Consider the following 22,258-nt stretch of genomic DNA (forward strand, 5'->3'; position numbering starts at 1 on the left):
CACCATCTCGCACATGGGTTTGTGGTGCAAGGTGGCGCAGCTTGCGGAGGAGAGTTTTGCAAAGAGCAATAGTTCCTGGCTGATTACGTAGTACATGCACCTAATCTTGAAGTGCAAGATTAAGAAAATAATATACAAGGTGGAGGGGACCCATTATTAGAGGCTCATTACTTGGCAGAATGTTTTTGTTTTGTTTTTTTCCTGCAAAAAACACTTCATTTTCACACAAACTCTGAGGTGGAGAGTAATTGGGTCTCCTATAATTTTAATGGGACCTCAGAATCCGTTTTCTCCCATCTATAGGGGTCTATGTACCTCCCAACATTTTAAAAATCGAAGGAGGGACAGGTCGCGCGCCTCCGGCGCATGACTCTGAAAAGGGGGTGTGGCTTGCACAAAAAGGGATGGAGTCTATGGAAAATGGGGCGGAGCCTCACGGCTTTCCCCGTTTTCGTCACTTTAGCGGCGTGCCCAGCACACTCCGAGATGTTGGACAGCCCACAGGCAGTCCATACACAAGAGAACAGATGCCGTTCGCATGCGCACGGCAGCTGTTCCCCTGGTGCTCTCCCCAACTTCCCCCCACCGCGGGACACTGTGTCCGTCTTAGAGAAACGGGACAGTTGGGAGGTATGATGTACTAAGGTTGCAGTGACCGTTCCGCCAGTCACCACAACCTTACTAATCTCATATCTACTAACATATGCGATTAGTATCGCAAAGGACAGCTCTTGCGATAAGAGCTGCCCTTTGTGAAACAGCCGAAGCAGGGTGAGGGGGTCTCCGTGGGACCCAGGCCCCTCCGAGCCCCGGGAACATCATATTGGAGACCTGTGCAGGAAGTCCCCAGCTCCTCCTACTCCTCCCTGCACCCGGAAGATTAGGAGGAGGCGGAGGACCCAGGAGGAGCACGGTCGGCGACCATGGAGAGTCAGGTGAGTGGGGGCCATTGCTTGGCGACGGCGAAGCGTCGGGTGCGGTAAAAAGCCTATAGGCTTCTATAGTGTAACGCCAGGTTTTTCTGGTGTTACCCTCCGCACCGATAATAGTGTGGCCGGGGCTTAGTACATACTGAAATGCAGTAAAAACCCTGAAAACAGGGTTTTTACCGCATTTTTCCTTTAGTACATTCCGGCCCATGTATCAAGCAGTGAAAAGCGTGGAGGAGTGAACCAGTGGAGATGTTGCCCATAGCAACCAATCAGCTGTGAAGTAGCATTTATCAAGTACAGTCTATAAAATAATAGGTAGGAGATGATTGGTTGCTATGGGCAACTTCTCCACTGGTCCCAGCTCTCCATGCTTTCCATGATAACATACATCAGTATGGACTATGGAGGCAGACAGGCTATGTTACAATGCGGCAGAGCCTTTCTAATTGCAAAGGTTTTCAAACGTTGGATAAATCATCAATGTCTAATTATTTCTTACAGTATATAAGTTGCATTGACTGTTTAATTCTGTCCCTGTATATATGAATGATGGTGTTTAATGACTCCCCCATTCATATTCTCACTATGGCCCTCATTCAGAGCCGTACGCTCTGAGCAGAGCGCACGCTCTGAATGAGGGCCGCCCTCCATAAAAATGGAGCGTCCTCCTGGACGCTCGTATAGCTGTGGGTCACCACCCACAGCCTATACGAGCGTGCAGTTTGATGGCCGCGATGGTCGTGACCATCGAAACTGCGGTTGAGGTTTTCAACCGCAAGCCCCGAAGTGATTTTGGCTCTATCAGAGCCAAAATCACTCCCACTGACATCACTAGTGATGTCAGTGGGCCGGCTAATGACGGGAGGCGTTGCCGTGGGAACGCCCCCGTCAGGGAGGCACGCCCACCAAACGGGGCGTGCTGTCAATCAACATCAACAGCACGCCCCCTTTGATCAGACACAACGAGCGAAGGAAAGTCCTTCGCTCGTCGCGTCTGGCGCATGCGCACGACGGAGCTCCCGCCGTCGTGCGCATGCGCAGAGCACAACATCGACCCACTTGCGAGCGGACAGCCGCTTGCGAGTGGGTCTGAATCAGGCCCTATATCTATATATAGATATCAGTGTACTCTCCTAAATGATATAGGGGCCCATTTATCAAAATGTGCATTTGAGGTAAAATCCCCGAAAACACCCGTTTTCAGGGGTTTACCTCAAATACTAAGTATCCCCCGTATGTATTAAGGAGGGACTGCAGCAGGTATCTCCGATACTTGCTGTGATCCCTCCATTACCGCTGGCAGCTGCATCCCCCATAGGTTTCTATGGGGGATGCGATGCATTCCAGATATTGGCCCCCGCAGCTAACGCCATCTGCAGATGGCGTTAACTGCTGTAGTCTATGGGCTACACCCAGTGGCATATCTATAATGGGTGCAGTGTTTTCGGGGCACACGGGCCCCAGGTCCAGGGGGGCCCCGCACCGCACACCCTGCACTAATATTATTTTAAACTTACATGTCCGTGGTCCAGCGGCGGGTGTCAGCACTGCTAAGAACACCGGAAAATGGCCACCGCGGTCATTTTCCCGGCGTTCTGCGCATGTGCAGTAGGCTCCGGGTACACTCTAGTGCCCGGAGTCTACTAGTGCTCCGGTGGCTGCGTCTGTCGGCTGCCGGCCACCGGGAAGAGAAGAGGAGGCCCTGCACGGGGAGTGCACACGGGCCACTTCCTCTCTTAAGACGCCCCTGGCTACACCACACACTATTAGCCGCGGAAGGACCCGCCGTAAACCCTCCAAGGCTATGGTGGATGTGCATGTGCAGTCCACGGAACTGTCCGCTCTCTGGAGACATCGTGGGACCTGCATGTTCCGGATATTACATCCGGCCGATAGGATCGCTTTTTTTTAATGCGATCAGGGGTGTTACTGGCCAGCACTAATCGCATTGCAAAAGCGAACATTGATAAATGGGCCCTGACAATTGGAACTTTACTCCCAAATCCTAATTTTTTAAGTCTTTGCTCTGAAATTTGGCATGCAGCAACGAGCGACAGCTCTACCCATCCATGCCAAATTTCAGCTCCGTAGCCCCAATAGCTTTTGAGGTGTAGCCCCTTGAACACCATCCCCCCCCCCGAAATTCTCTATGGGGGAGCACAACCGTCCCCTTATAATGAGTGTACAGTTTTCATGGCTGACTCCCTCCACGCTCCTCTCCCCCATGTAAGGTGTATTTGCACAGGTGTAGCGCCTTCCACTTGCGTTTAGCGGCAGAGGCGCAAGTCTGGGCGCACTGTGATACGCTTAGCGGCGGTGGCGCAAGTCTGGGCGCACTCACTGTGATACAAATACTTTCTAGCTGTGACACTGACTGGATGGAACAAGGAAGCTTCTAGTATTGAGCCGGAGGTTTCCGCCTCCCATGTGCTGACGGTGCAGGAGGCGGCGCTGTACCTTGGATGATCTCCGGCCTATACTGCACACAGCACCGTACATAGGGAAGAGAGACAGAGTGCAACACCCGGTCCCGGAGCCCAGGGGGAGAGAGACAGCCTGCATATCCCAGAGATTGCACAGGGGAGAGAGACAGCCTGCATATCCCAGAGATTGCACAGGGGAGAGAGACAGCCTGCAACATCTAGAGATTGCACAGGGGGAGAGAGACAGCCTGCAACATCTAGAGATTGCACAGGGGGAGAGAGACAGCCTGCAACACCCGGAAATATTTTGCAGCAGCCAGAGACTGAGCCTGTGCAGGGAGAGACAGCCTGCAGCAGCCAGAGACTGAGCCTGTGCAGGGAGAGACAGCCTGCAGCAGTCAGAGACTGAGCCTGTGCAGGGAGAGACAGCCTGCAGCAGCCAGAGACTGAGCCTGTGCAGGGAGAGACAGCCTGCAGCAGCCAGAGACTGAGCCTGTGCAGGGAGAGACAGCCTGCAGCAGCCAGAGACTGAGCCTGTGCAGGGAGAGACAGCCTGCAGCAGCCAGAGACTGAGCCTGTGCAGGGAGAGACAGCCTGCAGCAGCCAGAGACTGAGAGACAGCCTGCAGCACCCAGAGACTGAGCCTGTGCAGGAAGAGACAGCCTGGGGTGCTGCTGAGAGTGCTATCCTGGAAGAGAGCTGCACAATGACAGCAGAGGAGATGCAGGGACCCCAGGGTGTCTCTATGGAAGGGATAGACATCAGCCCTAAGGGGGATCAGGGAGTCCTGAAGGTAAGGCTCTATGTGCCCCCCTATACTACACCCAGACTCCAGGAATGGGGCACCTGCATGCATTGTATGTATAACACAGACCAGGCTCATTATATAGCATACATTATTGGGTCTGTATCACTTTACAAATAGTTTCTCCATAAGGATATGGCGATTTGCTGAGATGCAGCAAACGTTGGGGGTAAAGAACACTTTGGGGGCTCCGATGAGACAACTCATGTCTGCAGTAATTGACAATTTTAAAAGAAGTAACTGAAATATCTAAATCCCTGGGGGTGATACTGTGCAGGGGGTCTCCCAGCCTCTCTTTGCTCCTGATCGGAGTCTGCACAATTTTATCTGCTGTAATTGGTCCACAGAACTTATGATTGACAGTCCTTGCTCCACGTGTCTTATGCCAGTACATCTCCTGGCCCTGTGTCAGGCCAGGTGATGTACCGTAATTATGCGTTCCAGGGCGTGAGTGTTACTCCCTTGTGGTTGGATCTGCAGTCACAAACCTGTTGCAGACTTGTCATTCTGCCAACCAGGGCTGCCAGGCTGAGCCTCGGTGACCACATACAAAGCTCCCAACACCAGGGTCAGATCTTCTAGAGAGTGACGAGGCAGCTAATGGTCAGCCTAGGAAACCTTGTAGGGAACGGATAGATCATGACTATCACTATGTATGTGATCTGTGTTCTCAGGACAATTCAGGAGTTCTCAGGTACCCAAAGTTTTAACCTAAAGTTTTCTGCTCGGTTACGTGTGTTTGGGCTCGCGTGTTCCTGTCATAGTGTAATGTTGTTTATCTCTGGGGTCTGTAACAGTGATAGGCAACCTGATGCACTTCGGGGACCCCCTCTAACTTTTAAAAGAGCAGCACAGTACCCTTTTATCTCAGTAATAAGTTACAACAATATGTTTAACCATCTATCTGTAATATATAATTTAACAGGCATTTTATACAAGTGTTACAAGCAAATCTGATAATAAAGAAGGAACGAGCCAGGGGCCACAGGCAAATTCTCAGAGGGCCACATGCCTGTTTCAGTGTTTCCAGACTTTGTAACGCATTCTAATTGTGCAAGACCCCACCCCAAGACCACTCTCTCTGAAGGAGGCCCATTTATTGCTGATCGCATTAATAATGCAATCTGGGTGCGATATTAGCGCCCATGATCGCAATATTGGCCGAATGTATTGGGACCTTTTCACACACAATGGTTTTATCCGACTAGAAAAAAAAATTTCAGGTGTTTTTTCTTCCCCCTGTGGATCAGTCCCTTTCACACACAGCGGGTTTTTGACGTGCGTTTGAATCTCTTTTCAATCTTTAAGACTGAAACCGTGGACTGCAGCCGTCCTAGTCAGTGGTTATCACGGGCGTAACACGGCGACCATGCCGTGTTCGTGCAGCGTGGAAGCCCTATTGTATTGCACCTATATTGCAGTTAAAAAAACGGTAAAAAAAAAGTCTTTTTTTTTGCCGTACAGACATAACCGTTGTGTGTATGAAACTACCCGGACGTTTTTCTTACCATTGCTTAACTGCAGTGGAAGTTATAACCGCTGATTAGGACGGCTACCGTCCACGGTTTCAGTGTTAAAGATTAAAAAGAGATTCAAGCACACGGGAAAGACATTCGCACGGCACAAAACCGTTGTGTGTGTGAAAGGGATTGATCCACAGGGAAAAAAATCGTCGGGTCTTTTTCTGTCCCCACAAAAACGTTGTGTGTGAAAAGGACTTTACTGAGCACCTACAGGGACAGGTGCTCCGAAAAGAGCCCGTCTGTGCTGTGCGCTGGGAGTGAATTGACCGTGTCGGCGCTCTATTCACTCCTGTGCCGGGACTCCAGCGCATACGTGGTCTACAGATCACACATGTGCGGCGGCCATTGTAGGGGCTATCTATGACCTATGTAGCCCATAGGCTACAGCAGCTTACACCATCTTCAGGTGCAGGGGACCAAGTTTGCATCCTAGAATTTGGTAAATCTGTCGGCATTACATCCCCCTGTGGGGTCTGTGGTCTTCGGTGGACACTGTGCAAATATCAAATGATAAATGGGTCCCAAGATGTTCCAATGTGAGAATAATGGGACGACAGAAGGATTCGTGGACAGACACACAAACTTATGGCGCTCTGCTTGCAGGGCTTAGCTTGCCTGGAGTTGGGAACACTACTTGTAGATCTATAAGCCTTCGTTACATTATTTTCATCAGGCAAAAAGAAAAGGGGAATTGAAAATTGTGTTGACGTGTGATCTTTAAAAAAAAAAATTTTTAACGTTGAACTAAAGCCGAATGAGTTAGTTGCACTGGTACCCACATGGGGTTTCGGTAGGAAGTCAGAGGCCTCACAGGAACAGACCACCTGGAATGTTTGAGACTTGGGGGTCTATTTACTAAGCAGTGTTAGGAGGCAGAGTGAAACGTGATAAGGTACCAGCCAATCAGCTCCCAACTGTAATCTCACAGGCTGTGTTTGAAAAATGACAGTTGGGTGCTGATTGGCTGGCACCTTATCACTTAGGAGACAGAGTGAAAAGTGATAAGGTACCAGCCAATCAGCTCCCAACTGTAATTTTTCAAACACAGCCTGTAAGATGACAGTTGGGAGCTGATTGGCTGGCACCTTATCACTTAGGAGACAGAGTGAAAAGTGATAAGGTACCAGCCAATCAGCACCCAACTGTAATTTTTCAAACACAGCCTGTAAGATGACAGTTGGGAGCTGATTGGCTGGCACCTTATCACTTTCTTATCACTTTTCACTCTGTCGCCTAACACTGCTTAGTAAATAGACCCCTTGGTAGTTTTACAACCCTATAAACTCGCGGGCCGAGGGTCTGTTTTTGAATTTTGGTGACAAAAAAATTAAAATAAAATAATCACATGATACATGATAGGATGTTACTAAAAAAAAAAAAAAAAGCAGCTTTCTCTTCCTGTGAGAGGGCAAACATGTATGACATGGGGTGACCCGTGTTCCTTCTGTTCTACAGAAAATGATAACGGAGGGGACAGGCAGCGAGACTCCTATGATCGGCGACAAAGTCAGCGTCCACTACATCGGCTGGCTCCTCGACGGGACCAAGTTCGACTCCAGCAGAGACCGGCAGGACAAGTTCACCTTCGACCTGGGGAAAGGTGCGTTTTGTGCTGGCCGTAAATATTCAGAGCGACCGTATTGTTACGTCTGATTCAGGGCATCTGGAACACTGAACCGCTACGTTTTGTTAGTGACTTTCTTTATGCACCGAAAGACCTACAAGCTTGAAAACATTTATACATATTGGGCCCTATTCTAAAGGCCCACCATACACGGTGCGATATAGCATCCGATCCGACGGATTGGTACGATATCGCTGCTATATCGCACCGTGTGTGGGCATGACATCGGCCAGTGTGCGCGCTCCTGTGGGATCGTAGATCGCACCTCCAGATCTTACTGCAGGTTCACTTGATCTGGGGATGCCATGTACGATCCCATGCAGCGCTATGCGGGTGGGGGAGGGGGCTGCCGGCACATCGGGTAGTTGGCCACCCGATTGCTCCGTGTATGGGGACCGCCCGATATGTCGGCCGTCGGATCGCAAGGTGCATATTGCACCGTGTTTGGGGTTCTTAAATTGTACGTTAATGCCCTGGGTGCTGCGTCGTCGTACGCACGTACTGTGCGAATATATGTAACTGCCACAGCCGCCAAGGAATGTATTGAAACTTCCACCTTGCAAAGCCAAGCATTCAGTTATTGACCTTCTTAGTAAACCTGTGACTACCCAGAATGGCCGACAGAAGTAAGACGCTGACGCCATTTATACTGCGTACAAAGATACCTATAAAATGGTTGCGACGCCTCCGCGTTTTTTATTTTATTTTATTTTTTACCACCCACAAATGGTCTATAACTCAATCATTCTGTGTCTTAACATTCTCTGCGAGCGACACCAGAAAACGCATCCACCACGCGACGCTGACGCATGCCCTGTAATGAACACATTGGCAATCTGCGAAAATATCAGCGTGCTACTTTGAATCATGCCCCCGTTATGCAGTAGATACTATTTGTTCTCCGTAGACCGACTAGGTCTGAGGTCGGCTGTCTCTGCTGTAAATACAGCACTTGTAGAATGGTGTACTATGGGCCTGATTCAGACTCGCTCGCAAGCGGGTCGATGGCCGGGCAGTGTGCGCGAGCGAGAAATCACTCGCTGCGGGACTCGCTACAAGACGGGGCGGCTGTCGATGTTGATCGACAGCTCGCCCCGTTTTGTAGGCGGCGAGGGTGTGTGGCTGGACAAAGGGAGGCGTTCCTGAAGGAACGCCTGCCGTTTGGGGGCAGCCCTACTGACATCACCAGTGATGTCAGTAGTGAGCTCCCTGCTGTATTAGATTAGGAAGCTCACTGGGGCTTGCGGGAACGAGACCCTACCACAAGGGTCTCGTCGTAAGCCCGATGGTCGCGACCATCACATGGCCGCTCGCAAAAGCTGTGGGTGATCACCCACAGCTTAGCGAACGGCCAGGAAGCCGGCTCAAAAAAACAAAACAAAAAAAACCGCCCTGATTCAGGGCGAGCGTCCGGCTCTGAATCAGGGCCTATATCTCCAGGAATCTGTAAATGGAAATATAATAATTTTGTGGCATTAAAACTCCTGTATGGTCCTATTCTCTAAAGACCACAGGCACCTATTGTGTGTACCAGACTTATTTACTTTTATATAATCCATCAACGGATCCCGACCACTTCTCACATTACTTGGAAATCTCGGTCCTGCTTTTATCCTTTCAAATGAATTAATTCTTTTTTTTTTTTTCCAGGTCAAGTGATCAAGGCGTGGGACATCGCAGTAGCGACTATGAAAATAGGAGAAATATGTAGACTCACTTGTAAGCCAGAGTATTCGTACGGTGCATCTGGAAGTCCCCCGAAAATCCCCCCAAACTCTGTACTTATATTTGAGGTAAGAGAGGGTAGAGGGTCTGTTAGCCAATACATCCTTCTTAGTGTGACGTACAGCCCAGGAACCGTGTGTTGTGTAACTCTCTCTCCCTGGTCACAGTGGGACCTCTGTACTTGTTCACTATATAGAAACCTGGTGACTCCCTCATTTGAGATCAGCCTGAATACCGCATCATTTTCCTAATGACCTGAGGGCCTGATTCAGACCCGCTCGCGAGCGCTGAGCGCTTGCAAGCGGGTCGATGTTGGGCAAGTGCGCGTGCTCACGACGGAGGCTGCTCCGTCGTGCGTATGCGCGAGACCCGAATAACGGCGGCCAAGTCTCGCACCAAAGGGGGTGTGCTGTCGATGGTGAGTGACAGCACGCCCCCTTTGGTGGGCGGGCCATGGGAACGCCTACCGTCTGGGGCCGGCCCCACTGACATCACTAGTGATGTCAGTGGGAGTGCTTTTGGCTCTGAATCAGGCCCTGAGTATATACTACCCTGTCGTCTTATTGCACTGATTCGCTTGCCCTACTTTTAACCTTAGGTCGAGCTTTTTGACTTCCAAGGGGAAGATCTGTCATCGGAGGAGGATGGAGGAATTATCCGCAGGATCCGGGTGAAAGGGGAAGGTTACGCCAAACCCAACGAGGGGGCCGTAGTGGAATGTGAGTACTGATGGAGATTTCTCCAGGGAATGTCGTGCTGAAGACGGCTGTCAGTGATGGGTAACACAACTTGAATACATACAGGGTTGTTAGAAGTAAGTTATCCCTACTTAGAGCAGTCTGGAGAGAGTGAGGCAAAAATATATATATTGGCTCTAAATTTTGTCACCGGGTGGCAATTTCGACCTCCATTATCCTCTCTATGCTGATGATACTCAGATCTACCTCTCCTCCCCTGACCTCTCCCCCTCTCCCCTCACTCGTATCTCCAACTGTCTCTCTGCCATCTCTTCCTGGATGTCCCAGAAATTTCTTAAACTTAATATGTCTGACTGAGTGGATCGTCTTCCCACCCACCAACATAACCTCACTTCCCACTATTTCTACTTCAGGGTCCATAGGGGGTCCACAGGGTTGACCTTGGGGTATAGGTTGGGAACCAAATCCGGGCACCACGCAGTTAAAGCTTTTAGCTCCCAGGATGCACTTGGGTCCACTCTCCCTATAACCCCACCCCCAAGCCAGAGGCACCTCAGTTTAAGTTGGTGCCCGGCCGGAATCGGGTCACCGTTAGCGCAGGGGGAGCTGATTAGCAGCCCCTAAGCTTTATTTTTTCTAAAGGACAGAGTTTTTTTATTTTTCCTTTGGATTCTTCAGAGCGGCAGCGTCAGACTGTCCATAGGACGTCTAAGCTGCCGCTCCGTCACCCCGCTGGCGCTGAGACGCCAGTACAGATCTGGGGATCTCAGCGGGACCCCAGAGTCTGTACTAGCCGGACTCTGCGGGCGCCCAGGACTGCTGCCGGATCCACGGGGAGCAGGTAAGGCGCGGGTCACCGCTTGCGGTGATCCGCGCATTTGAAATGCAGTCCTGTGCCTCCGGTCTCTGGGGACAGACCGGAGGCGCCGGCAGTGGCGGCGGGCCCCCCATACCCCGTGTGTCCACTAGACCACCAGGGACTTAGTGTTCGGTGCAGGGAGCCGGCGTCCCGGGGGTTAATAGCCGGCCAGGGGAGACAGCCTTCCCTGTTACAGCGGCTCCTCCCCTCAGCTCAGCGCGCCTTTCAGTATCTATAGTCTGGCGTCGCTGAGCTGCTTCCTCCGCGGGCCACGCTTCTTCTGAGGTCTCCAGCGGCCATTTTCTCTGTGGTGCAGCAGAGATCTCCAGAGATGGCAGTGAGCCCAGTCCCCCTGCGTACCTCACCATCAGGTCAGTGTACACAGCGCTGTAGCCTTCCCAGACACTGAATCTGGGTAAGTTGCATGCAGTGTAATAGTGCAGTATATTATATGACATGTTTATGTATATATGTATATATCTGCATTGTATGTGACTTATGCTAGTGCTGACTGTACTTTATTCTCTCACCTGTCAGTGTATATCTATCCCTTTCCTTATCTGCCCTAATACAGCTGTACTTGGGGTGGTTCTGAGACCTCACATTTATATACTTGTTAATATTTGTGAGGTTTGTCACATACTGTTGCGTGCTGCACGTTGCCATATTTTGAGTGGAACTGTGTGTTGCATACGCTGAAAATGGGTCCCTGCAGCTAATTTTTAGTTTCAGTCAGGACCAGTATAGCGCTGCTTGATCACAAGGCTTGGTCAGATATGTCTGACCAGGAGATAGAGCGTTATACTGCACCCATTTTTACTATCCTGCAAGCCATGTGCTGCAGGTGTTAGTGCGGAGGATTTAACTCTTAAAGGGTTCTGTATGTGGCGTCATCGGGTGCCGGCCCCTTTCACGACCCCCTTGGGCGGTTTGTTTTCTCGGGATCCTCTTAATTGCGGATCGCCGGGCGGGCCCCATTGTTGTACCTCACTTGGGGTTACTTCACTATACTGCCCTTTTCATCTCAGGGTATCTCGCAGTTTCTTGCACTCTTCGCCTGTGACACAGGCTACCGCTCCCTACAGGGGTTTTTCGAGTATATGAATTCCCCCTGGTGCCACAATAGTCTGTCATGCCCCTTGCAGGGATTACCACAACAGCCACCCTGGGTGGATGTCGTTTTTCTATGAAACGCAAATTGGCGTGGTTGACGCCCTGTGGTTACTTCCCACTTGGCTCTACCGTGAACTGGATACTGTTTTGGGCTCTTTCCCTCTTACACGGGGGGAAGCCTATCTCAAGTATTATTATCCCTGCTTTAGGGCTGGTAGCAGGTCCATTCTGGTTAGAGTGAATGTTGACCTGCACCTGTATCATACACCCTCAGTATTGCGTGCCTTTTGGGTCCCTGTTGCTGACTAGCGGGTGGATCGCATGGCGGGACTCTGGCTGTTGCCAGATATGAGGTATTACAACAGTGTTTGGTCTCCTGTCCCAAATTCCCTGAGGGTCATCATGAGCCCCTCCTGGGGTGGATGGGCGTGTTACTCGTCGGATTACAGACGTTACTACGCATCCCATTCCTGCGTGGTCGGATTCTTCTGATCCGTAGGTGGTAACTCTGCCTGAAATCAGTATACTCGCTTTCAGGGGTTGTTACCCATCCTACCATGGCTATAGCATGGTTGGTTAATACTATTGCATACTGAGCTGATGCATTTGTAATGTTTTTTCCCCTCCAACACGTCTGGGGTTCAAATGTATTTGGTCGCTCTCGTAATATATGCAGTTGTCATAGGTGGACATGCCTATATTGGATACCAGCTCCTAATTTTCAGAGTTCCGGCTGCGACGGTATCCTCCGTAATACCCTATGGCTGCGCTCTGGGAATGCAGAGGTGCAGATACCATCTATAGGGTATATCTTGTTGGGTCCTGACCTTGACAGTGGCAGTACAAATTTCCCGCCGTCAGCTATGCTCACTACGGGGCCTCAGACTATTAAGTCTTTATGTCCTCTGGGTCAGCCTAAAGGTCTGTTTCTTCATAGACTGTCGGCCTTTACAAGGGCCGACATATCCAGTTCCGAGCAGACCTGGACTGCCAGCCGATCCTGCTTCTGAACCTACGGATATATCGTCAGCCTGACGAGACAGGCCTACCACTGGGAGATGGCGATTTCTCAGTTTGCCCGGTACTAGTGTCTAGTTGCCGCGGCTACGTGGGTAGGAGGGTACGCACTCTCTTTGCTCAGGCGGCCTATTTCCATGTGATGGTACGCAGGCCCTTATTCGGAACAGGGCCTTACAAATCCAGAAAGCTATACAGTTGTTGCGGTAAGCGGAGCTAATTGGGCCATCCCCACTTTCTCAGCGAGGGACTGGTTGTTCTGCTTTCTTTCTGGTGCGGTGGCTGAATGGTCCTCTTTGGCCTATTTGTCTCAATTCCCCGAACCAGTTCCTAAAGCTACCTGGGCTCAGGAAGCAATCCCTATGCTCCATCATACTATGTTTGGAACCTGGGGACTTTATGGTATCACTGGATATACAGGACGCGTGCCTACGGGTACTTACAGAGACCTTACCTCAGCATGGACTGAGGTTTGCTGTATCACAGCACTTACGATTTTTCGGGCTCTGCCTGTTGGGACTGCTCTCAGCCCCACAGGGGTTTACCAGCGTTTTGGATTTTCTGACAGTTCTTCTGTTCAGTATATCCCAATGCTCCTGTACCTGGATGGCCTCCTGCTCTTAGCAGGATCACCGGGGTACTTTACAGCCGGGTCTGACTGACTGACAGGGGGGTTGACTGCAGACGTTTAATCAATGGGGAAAAAGTCCTCCCTGCATCCCTCTCTGGGTATTCTTCACCTAGGAGCCCTGCTGGATTCTCAGAATCTGAGAATTCTTCTGGCATAAGACGGCATCTCCACTCTTCCATTAGGAGTACATGGATGTCTGCGCAGTCGACATATGTCTTTACACTCTGGGATGCATGTCCACTATTCAGTGTCTGCCTTTGGAAGGGTGGAATGGGCTCAGTTCCGTTCCAGGCCTTTCCATAATTGGCTTATCTCCAGATGGAACAAGTTATTTCTGTCTGATCACTGTTCAAACGATGATGCTCTCCCCGGAGGCAAGTCGGTCCCTTTTCGGGTGACTATGGCCATCTCGTCCAGGGTATTCTTTGCTAAGGACAGTGTCTGGTTCGCATCCATTTCAGTGCAGTTGGATGTCTGTTGATTCCACCCTGTCAATTAACTGGTTGGAACTTTAGCCTGTCTTGGGCCTTCACTCTGGCATAACCCTTGTTTCCCGGTGAACTTGAAAAAGTTCAGTCCGACAGGGTCAGAACAGTGGCTTCCTTTTTAGCAATACTGTTCGTTGGGTGGCAATGTCAGGTATGTCATACATTCGGACATTGTCTGAGGGTCTCCTCCCGACCATCTCGACAGTGTTCATTTCAGGTGCTCTCCATTGGTAAGCGGGAGTCCTCAGCCGTCACAACGTGCATCCAGGGGACTAGTCTCTTCCCCAAGGGAGGTTTCATCTCCTGGTGAGCAGGGGGGGGGGGTCCTCCTGAGGTGACCCTCATGGCCTTCTGACTCTATCACACTATGGTGTTACAGTCCAACTCTGGGGATTCTGAAGCAACCTTCAGTGACTCTTTGTCGGTGAAGTAGTTCTTCCAATTTGCGTACCTATGTTCTCCGGTCTCCATTCTTCCTCGAGGGAAGTGTTTCAATCGAGACGGAGATGCTTTCCTGCTGGTGGCTCCTGATTGCCCCAGATGTCAGGGGTACTTGGTTTTTCGGAGTCTCTCCATCGATACTCCATTCCTGATGCTTCACTGCCCAGACCTGTTGTCTCAGGGTCCTGGGGTTTGTCTTGGACCTGGGTCGTTTGTCTTTGACTGCGTCCCTACAGTGGTCTTACGGCTTCCCTGGCTTTGTCATCGTTGGAATGATTAGAGCACATGGATCAGTTTTTGCTGGGACCTACCACAAACTGTGGCAGCCATAATTCTTATGGTATTATATCTGTCGATATGATCCTCTGGTGTCCAGGATTTCCAGATATTCTGGCATTCCTTCCGGCTGGCTTGGGTTTCACCCTCGGCCTGGCCTTCCTGACAGTGCGGATCTCTACACTGTCAGTATGATTAAGATATGGAATTGCTCCGCTCTGGTATCCAGTTCATCCTTTGGAGTGTTTTCTGGATTATGCCTCCATTTGTCCTCCCTAGGGACTCCTTGGGAGTTAGTAGTGGTTCTTCGTTGACTCCGGGGAAAGTTAATGGAACCGCTGGTTGTGATTGCCATTACATGGTCTATTGCTTTGGCTTTCTCTCAGGGAGTTTATATCACCCAGGTGAGTGTCGGAATTGGGAGCGTTCTCATGTGGCTCCCTCTTCTGGAGGGCATCTTGTCAGGGTGTGAGTTGCTCTCACCCTGTGTTTCTTCTTAGTGATTTTTAGGTTCCATATTATTCTGGAACTTATGGTGAGGCCATTCAGTCCCCGGTCTTATCGGCTGGTGTGGCCTCATTGACTGTGGTCCGGCCTCTGTGGATTTATGTGATCCGTTCAAGTTCCTGACGGAAATCGGACTCCTTATTGGTGGTCTGAGATTTCTGGTTTTAACAGGAAAGGATGGCCGGCCTATGGCCAAATGTTGGCTGGACGGCCTCGTATGTCTTCTTCAGGGGCCTACCCATGGGTAGGCCTTTCTGTTGTTGATGCTTGTTTTTTCTCGGGCCATGTAACCCTCGTGGGTGGCTCGCTGTGGCGCATTGGCTGTTTTGCCTTGCTAGATGGCCACGTGGTCTTCTGCCCACACCTTTTTAAGGTTCTAGGCATTGGTTTCCTTTGCCTCTCCGGATGCTTCCTTTTTGGCGGCGGATTCTCCTCTCAGCACAGGAGCGTCCCCTCCCTTGGTTGAACTGCTTTGGGACATCCCCAAGGTCAACCTTGTGGACCCCCTATGGACCCTGAAGTAGAAAACAAGAGATATGGTAAGAACTTACCTTTGTTATCTCTGTTTCTACGAAGTCCATAGGGTCCACAGGGCGCCCGCCCTGACGCACCTGGCTTCAAATGGGCTGTGTGGCTGGTCACCGGTTTTCCGTCTCCCATTTCTGTGAGTATGGTTATCGAGTGTTCCAGTTTTCTCTCTCTTTTTTTCTCCTCCTCCGGCCTTTGGCTACTTACAAACTGAGGTGCCTCTGGCTTGGGGGTGGGGTTATAGGGAGAGTGGACCCAAGTGCATCCTGGGAGCTAAAAGCTTTAACTGCGTGGTGCCCGGATTTGGTTCCCAACCTATACCCCAAGGTCAACCCTGTGGACCCTATGGACTTCGTAGAAACAGAGATAACAAAGGTAAGTTCTTACCATATCTCTTGTTTTCTTTATCAATCGACGGCACAACCATCTCCTCTAGCCCCAAAGTGCGCTGTCTTGGCGTTATCCAGGACTCCTCCCTCTCCTTCACATCACATATCCAGAGCCTCTCACAGTCCTGTCCTTTCCATCTCAAGAATATTTCCAAGATCAGACCCTCTCTCACCCAGGATGCCACAAAACCCTCATACATTCACTGGTCATCTCCAGATTGGACTACTGTAACCTTCTCCTATCTGGCCTCCCCAAATCCCATCTCTCTCCTCTCCAGTGTATCCTCAATGCTGCTGCTCGGCTCATCTTCTCATAACGCTCTACATCTGCCTCCCCTCTCCTATAAACCCTCCACTGGCTCCCCTTCCCTTTCAGAACCCAATTCAAGGTTCTCACCCTCGCTCACAAAGCCCTCAACCATTCCTCTCCCATTCATATCTCTGATCTAATCTCCCTTCACTCTCCTGTCCTCCCTCTTGGTTCAACTAATGCACGCCGCCTTTCATGCCAGCTGTTTACTTCCTCCCAAGATTGTGCCCGCACCTTTGGACTCTCTCCTTCTCCCCATCAGACTCTCCACCTCTCTACAATCATTCAAACAGGCTCTCAAGACCCACTACTTCATCAATGCCTTCCAGCTCCCATCCTAACACGCTCCTTCCCGTCTACCCCATCTGTGTCACACCTGTTTGTCTGCCCCTCCCTTTTAGAATGTAAGCTCTTACGAGCAGGGCCCTCTACCCTCTTGTGCTTCTCCCTACTCTACTTCTTACTCCCCACTAGGGCACCTAACACTGCTTATGCTCTGTTGCTTATGTGGGTGTTATGGTCGCTAATGTAGCAATGTATATTATCCATGTCCTTGTCCTGCATTGTATTGTACTGTAAGTCTTTGGTCTCCTATTTGTTTATATACTTTGTAAGGCGCTGCGGAACACTTATGGCGCCATATAAATAAATGATATTAATGTGGCAATAAAAATCACTTTATCGAAGAACGGGTCATCAGCCACTACTTGCAGACATCTTGGCCAGCCCGATCACCAGATCTCATTTCATGTGACTTTTGGTTGCAGGATGAAGGAATTTTGTATAGGGAAGGATGAAATACAGTACCCCATCAGACCTGAAAGAGCGCATTGGATGTAGGGATGGACATCGACTGTTAGGGATCATCAATGTTTTTCTAGAGATGTTAGCGTTTTTACCATTCTGTGGTGGCATTTTGATGTTTGCCGCCATCGAATTGTAATCATTCGATGGTGGTCCGATACTGTCCGGAGTCCTCACTCGGGACGTGAGGTCCTGCTCCGCCTCCTCCTTTCCTACTTAGTGACAGAGAGACTGTTCGACTCCGGCCGCACTGCGAATGCGTGACTTTTAATGCGCATGCGCAAACTATTGCTATGGCATTTCCATCTAATGCTTTTGATGCAATGGTTAATTATCATTGCATCTAAATATTCCATGGCGGAAGCCCGTTCCACCATTCGATGACGGGCATTCGTTGTCCATCCCTAATTAGATGTCGTGCTGGTTACACCTGACATATTACATTCTGCTATAGTGAATGCTGGTTTTACTTATGGAAACTGTTGATGACCACAATGGAGGACACATTGAACAATTGTTGCACACTTGAAGAATTTCTACAACACCACCTGGATACAAAATTATATGTATATCTATATACAAATATATATATCTCTATATCTCTAGAGCTCACTCCAGACTCTAAGTAGAATTGAATTATAACAACCCTGTATATACAAACTCCAACGTCCTTAACCTTCCGGCCCCCACCAACTATTAGAAGTTCAGGGTTTAAATCTAGTGTTTATTAGCACAGGCTTCCAGTATTCTTATATAGAATTGGGAAATCATCCGGTCGTACTAATATCGCAGCCGATGTGTATTAGGAACATCTGTAAACCACAGTGCTAACAGACGATTATAATTACCTATATAATAATCTCTGGTCTTCTGTTGTTTCCATGTACAGTACGGCTGCAAGGCATCCATAACGGGCGCGTCTTCGATGAGCGGGAGCTGCAGTTTGAGGTCGGAGAGGGAGAGGGTCAAGGAATCCCTTCGGGTGTGGAGACCGCCGTGCAGCAGATGGAAAAAGGAGAGGAAGCCGTGCTGTTCCTGAAACCAAAGTGAGTATTTTTGTTTTGTATAGAGTTTGTTGTTTGTTTTGTTTTGGGGTTTTTTTCATGCTCTCTTCTCATTTCCTCTCTGTCATTCATGAACGTGCTCTGTTCTAGATATGGCTATGGCAGTGCCGGCTATGAGCCTTACCAGATCCCGCCCGATGCGGAGCTTCAATATGAAGTCAAACTGAAGAGCTTTGAGAAGGTGAGTGCGGGACGAAGAGAGAGGTTTGTACCAGTTTGGGGTATGAATGAGGGGAAAAATTAAAATGAATCGTGTCACCAAATCAGGCCAAGGAATCGTGGGAGATGAACTCGGAGGAGAAGCTGGAGCAGGGAGGTCTGGTCAAGGAGCGCGGAACACAGTATTTCAAAGTAAGTAACCTGGGCTGTGATACTTTTCATTTATTTCATCATGTCTGTTTGTGGTGCTTGAGCAAAACCCCTAACTAAGGTCCCCTGCAAGTGTCTGGGACACTTGTTTCAACGCACTTAAATGTATGTTAAAACAAAAGCTGTATGTACCATTAAACTGCTGGCGTACTTACCCACCGAGCCACTGCTTCCAATGAGTATCATTGCCTGTATTTCTGTCGCTCCCTCGTTCCTCCATTTATACTATCGCTGCGCCCACACCTGACTCTCAACTTTCCTCCACTTGCTCCAGACGGGCCGATTCCGTCAGGCCGTCATCCAGTACAAGAAGATCGTTCTGTGGCTGGAACACGAGTCGGGATTATCCGCTGATGACGACGTGAAGGCCAAGTCTCTGCTCCTGGCGGCCTCTCTCAACCTGGCGGCTTGTTACCTGAAGCTGGGAGAGCACCGGGCAGCTCTAGAGCACACTAACAAGGTGAGGATGGGGGCTGCACTCTCCTGGAGGGATGGGGTGGGGCAATCGATCAGTGAGGTTTAAGGGACATTGTATCCCTGTACGGGTGAAGGATAAGGTAATCATTGATCTCTGGCTTGCATCCCCCGGCAGGCTCTAGAATTCCAACCCAACAACGAGAAAGGCTTGTTCCGCAGAGCTGAGGCCTACATGGGCGTCAACGAGCTGGAGCTGGCGAGGGCTGATTTTGTCAAGGTCATTCAGCTGTATCCAGGCAACAAGGTAGCGCGGGCACAGCTGGCACAGTGCCAGCAGCGCATCCGCCAGCAGCACCAGCGGGAAAAGAAGATCTACGCCAACATGTTCCAGAGGTTGGCGGAGAAAGAGGGCAAGGTGAGCGTGTCCTATATCTGGAGCACCCATCGGAATCCCACGTAAACCAAGCACAATTCAATCCACGTGGCCCAGCTCTGGGAGGCAGCAATACTAACCACTGTGCCACCCACCCCCTATTCTAAGTTATAGGTTCTGTAGCTATAAAGTCGTAAGGCTGGAGGGTGGCCGCAGAAATACAACGTGGCTTCTGATGTCTGCAATAATATAGATGGTGGATAATTCCTTTTGTAAGGTGTAACTCACTGTTGTATTTAAGGAAGTCTATACAAATGAATATTACACGTGTATTATAATGTCTGCATTTTACGATGGCACATAATGGTATTTGCTAGTATAATGCGACCTTCATTCAAATAGAGAAGTTACTTCACCTGTTCTAAAGTTCCTCATTGCCATGAATGAAGGCTTTGTAAGGAGTGAAAGTCACTTCCCAATTGGAGGAGCGGGGGGGGGGAGAGTTGGGGGGCGGCGGGCGGCGGCTAGAGAACCGATTGTTGGAGCAGAGTTTCAGACTGTATAGATATATGTATAGCAGGAAGATCCCTTTTTTATAAAAGCATTGTAACCTTTCACGTCTTGCCTAATACGTTCTTCATGCATTGTGATCTCTTTTCCCAGGGGTCTGCAAAGGCTCCCAGGGAGCAGCCTAGTGACATGGAAATGGGCGAAGCCAAATCCTCGGAGGAGGCTCAACAGAATGGGGCGACAGAAAACGCGACACCCGAGGCGTAGCCGGTCCCTGTGCTGCATATCGTCGCTGCGCCAAGTGGCGTCTATAGGATGGGCGGTTTGGCGTATTACAAGGAAGGCTAGGACAGGGTGATCTGTACAGACGCTCCCGAAGCGACCTCTGCAGACTATCTCTCCATTCCAGCTTGTTTTATCTCAGGATTTTTTTGCCACTCACAGAAGGGGACTCGGTGAGCACGAGCCGGGTTGTGTCCCCTGTAACGGGGGGGGGGGGGGGGAGGGTCTGCTTGGACACTGGAAGTCTATAGCCAGACCCTCGATGATCCCTCTTGGCCTTCGGGAGCCGCCTTGACGATTCTATCATCCTACACGTACTGGGGGTCCCGGCCTATTTCTGTGCAACAGAGCAGCTCAGCGGAGTTCCTAAACCTGACTTGAATCACGTGATCTGCGAGGCAGCGGGTTTCTGTGTTTAGCCTATTCTGTGACCCCTCTGTCTCTGACGCTCTCCTTCCCGTCTCACGTTTGTAATATTGTTCCATTCTGTTGATATCCTGTAAATATGAAATAAATACATGCCTATGCTCTCTTATAATTCTCTACAGCATTTATACAGTTGTCTCTGTACTTGGGCCAGAGTAAGTCCAGGCATTCTCACTGCAGTCTGCACCACACGGCCTGCCATCGATAATATGCCCGCTAGAGGCACTGTGGGCGCTTCTTATGTTTGTTACAATGTAAACATCCAGGTTGGTCCACGTCGCCCACACTAACAGCCGCGTATCCACTAGTCGATAAATTGGACCATTTGAATGGTAATGTTATCGTTGATGGGCCGCAATATCGTCCAGTGGGTAAGCCGTCCACTACCAGCGATGCGCGCTCCCGCTGGTGGTTGACTACATCGATCATCGCCCTTACTTGCAGGGCAACCGGACCATATCGTCCGGTTCTGCAAGTACAGGGGATGAGGGGGAAGGTGATGTCACTGAATGATATCATGAATTATATAGTTCAGTGTTTTTAGTGTTCAATGTCGTTAACGACATTGAGCACATCGCTGCCGGGGAAACCCTAGACTATATCGCTCATGGAGTGGATACGCGGCTTTCGCTTATTGCTGCCGCGTTGGAACTAGTGATAGGTTAGATTGTCATTACATGTTCTCCTATTATGGGCTTAATAATTGTAAAACTATAATATCATTCCAACACTTGGCTCAAAAACATAATCCCCAAACTCTGTGCGAAAAACGACTGTAACCGGCTCATTTACATAAAGGCGCGTTAGATAAGCGCAGTGGGTGATGTGCGTACTGGCCGGGCCAGCGAGGGTTCTGCAGTCTGGATAATCTCATAGAAAAACACTCCTATTGTCCCTGAGTCTCAGATTCACCCGTCTCTCTTGTCTGGCAGAAAATCGGGATGCAGCTCGGGCGTCTTATAAACGACAATGTTATAAATACACGCCCTCGTCTAGAGTTAGCAGTTCTAGCTAAATGATGATATGCGTCTACGTACTGCATGTCAGTACCGGAATATAACCTAGTATGGAGGTATCATTAAGGTTTCTTAAGGCCTTTAATATGGAGAGGTGGCACAAGGCGGGCAAGTGTAAATTGTATGCCGTGTAGGAGTAGCACGGCCACCCCATAATGCATCCATAGATATTGTAGACCTTTAAGAGATCTAGCTATTGCAAGTAATGGAGGGTAGGCATAAAGACGTCTGATGTTGATGAGTATCACTATCGCTTCTTCCGATTGGCTGCTTGTGTAGTGACTCCTCCAGCTAATAGCACTTTATTGATTACTGTCGCGCCTGACATCAGAACTAGGGAAGCCAATCCCCAATGTTTTTGATTCCCAAAAATACCTGGAATTATTATCCTTAAATTACGGGATTAAAAACATGTCCACCGATGAGAAGCCCCTTCTGACCACCGCTGTGTGACTACGGTGCCTGAGAGGGGACCGGACCACACATCCCGCCGACCAGAAGCCCCTGCTGACCACCGCTGTGTGACTGGGAGGAGGGAGAAGGGAAGCAGAGGGGCGGATAATGTCTTTGTAGAATTCAATCCCAGGATTGAGATTTTTTTTTTCAACCCTGAAACCCAGGATTACAAAAAATGGGGTGGGATTGGCTTCCCTAATCAGAACTAAATCTGTCAGCACATTTTAAATTTCCAGCGCAACATGGATTACT

The 22,258-nt window shown here is 49.8% G+C and overlaps 1 protein-coding gene across 1 annotated transcript; it reads left to right on the plus strand.

The window, feature by feature from the left end:
• Positions 1–3,196: 3,196 nt before the first annotated feature.
• FKBP4 (FKBP prolyl isomerase 4) lies at positions 3,197–20,651 on the plus strand. Its single transcript, XM_088454866.1, has 10 exons — positions 3,197–4,148; positions 7,139–7,283; positions 8,958–9,100; positions 9,631–9,751; positions 17,983–18,139; positions 18,248–18,338; positions 18,425–18,508; positions 18,801–18,986; positions 19,119–19,358; positions 19,980–20,651. Exons 1-10 carry the CDS (start codon positions 4,062–4,064, stop codon positions 20,091–20,093), a joined length of 1,368 nt encoding a protein of 455 aa, XP_088310992.1. The 5' UTR covers positions 3,197–4,061; the 3' UTR covers positions 20,094–20,651.
• The last annotated feature ends 1,607 nt before the right edge of the window (positions 20,652–22,258 follow it).

Source organism: Taudactylus pleione, unplaced genomic scaffold (genome assembly GCF_031769625.1).
Source record: "Taudactylus pleione unplaced genomic scaffold, aTauple2 ptg000634l, whole genome shotgun sequence".
Taxonomy (NCBI): Eukaryota; Metazoa; Chordata; class Amphibia; order Anura; family Myobatrachidae; genus Taudactylus; species Taudactylus pleione.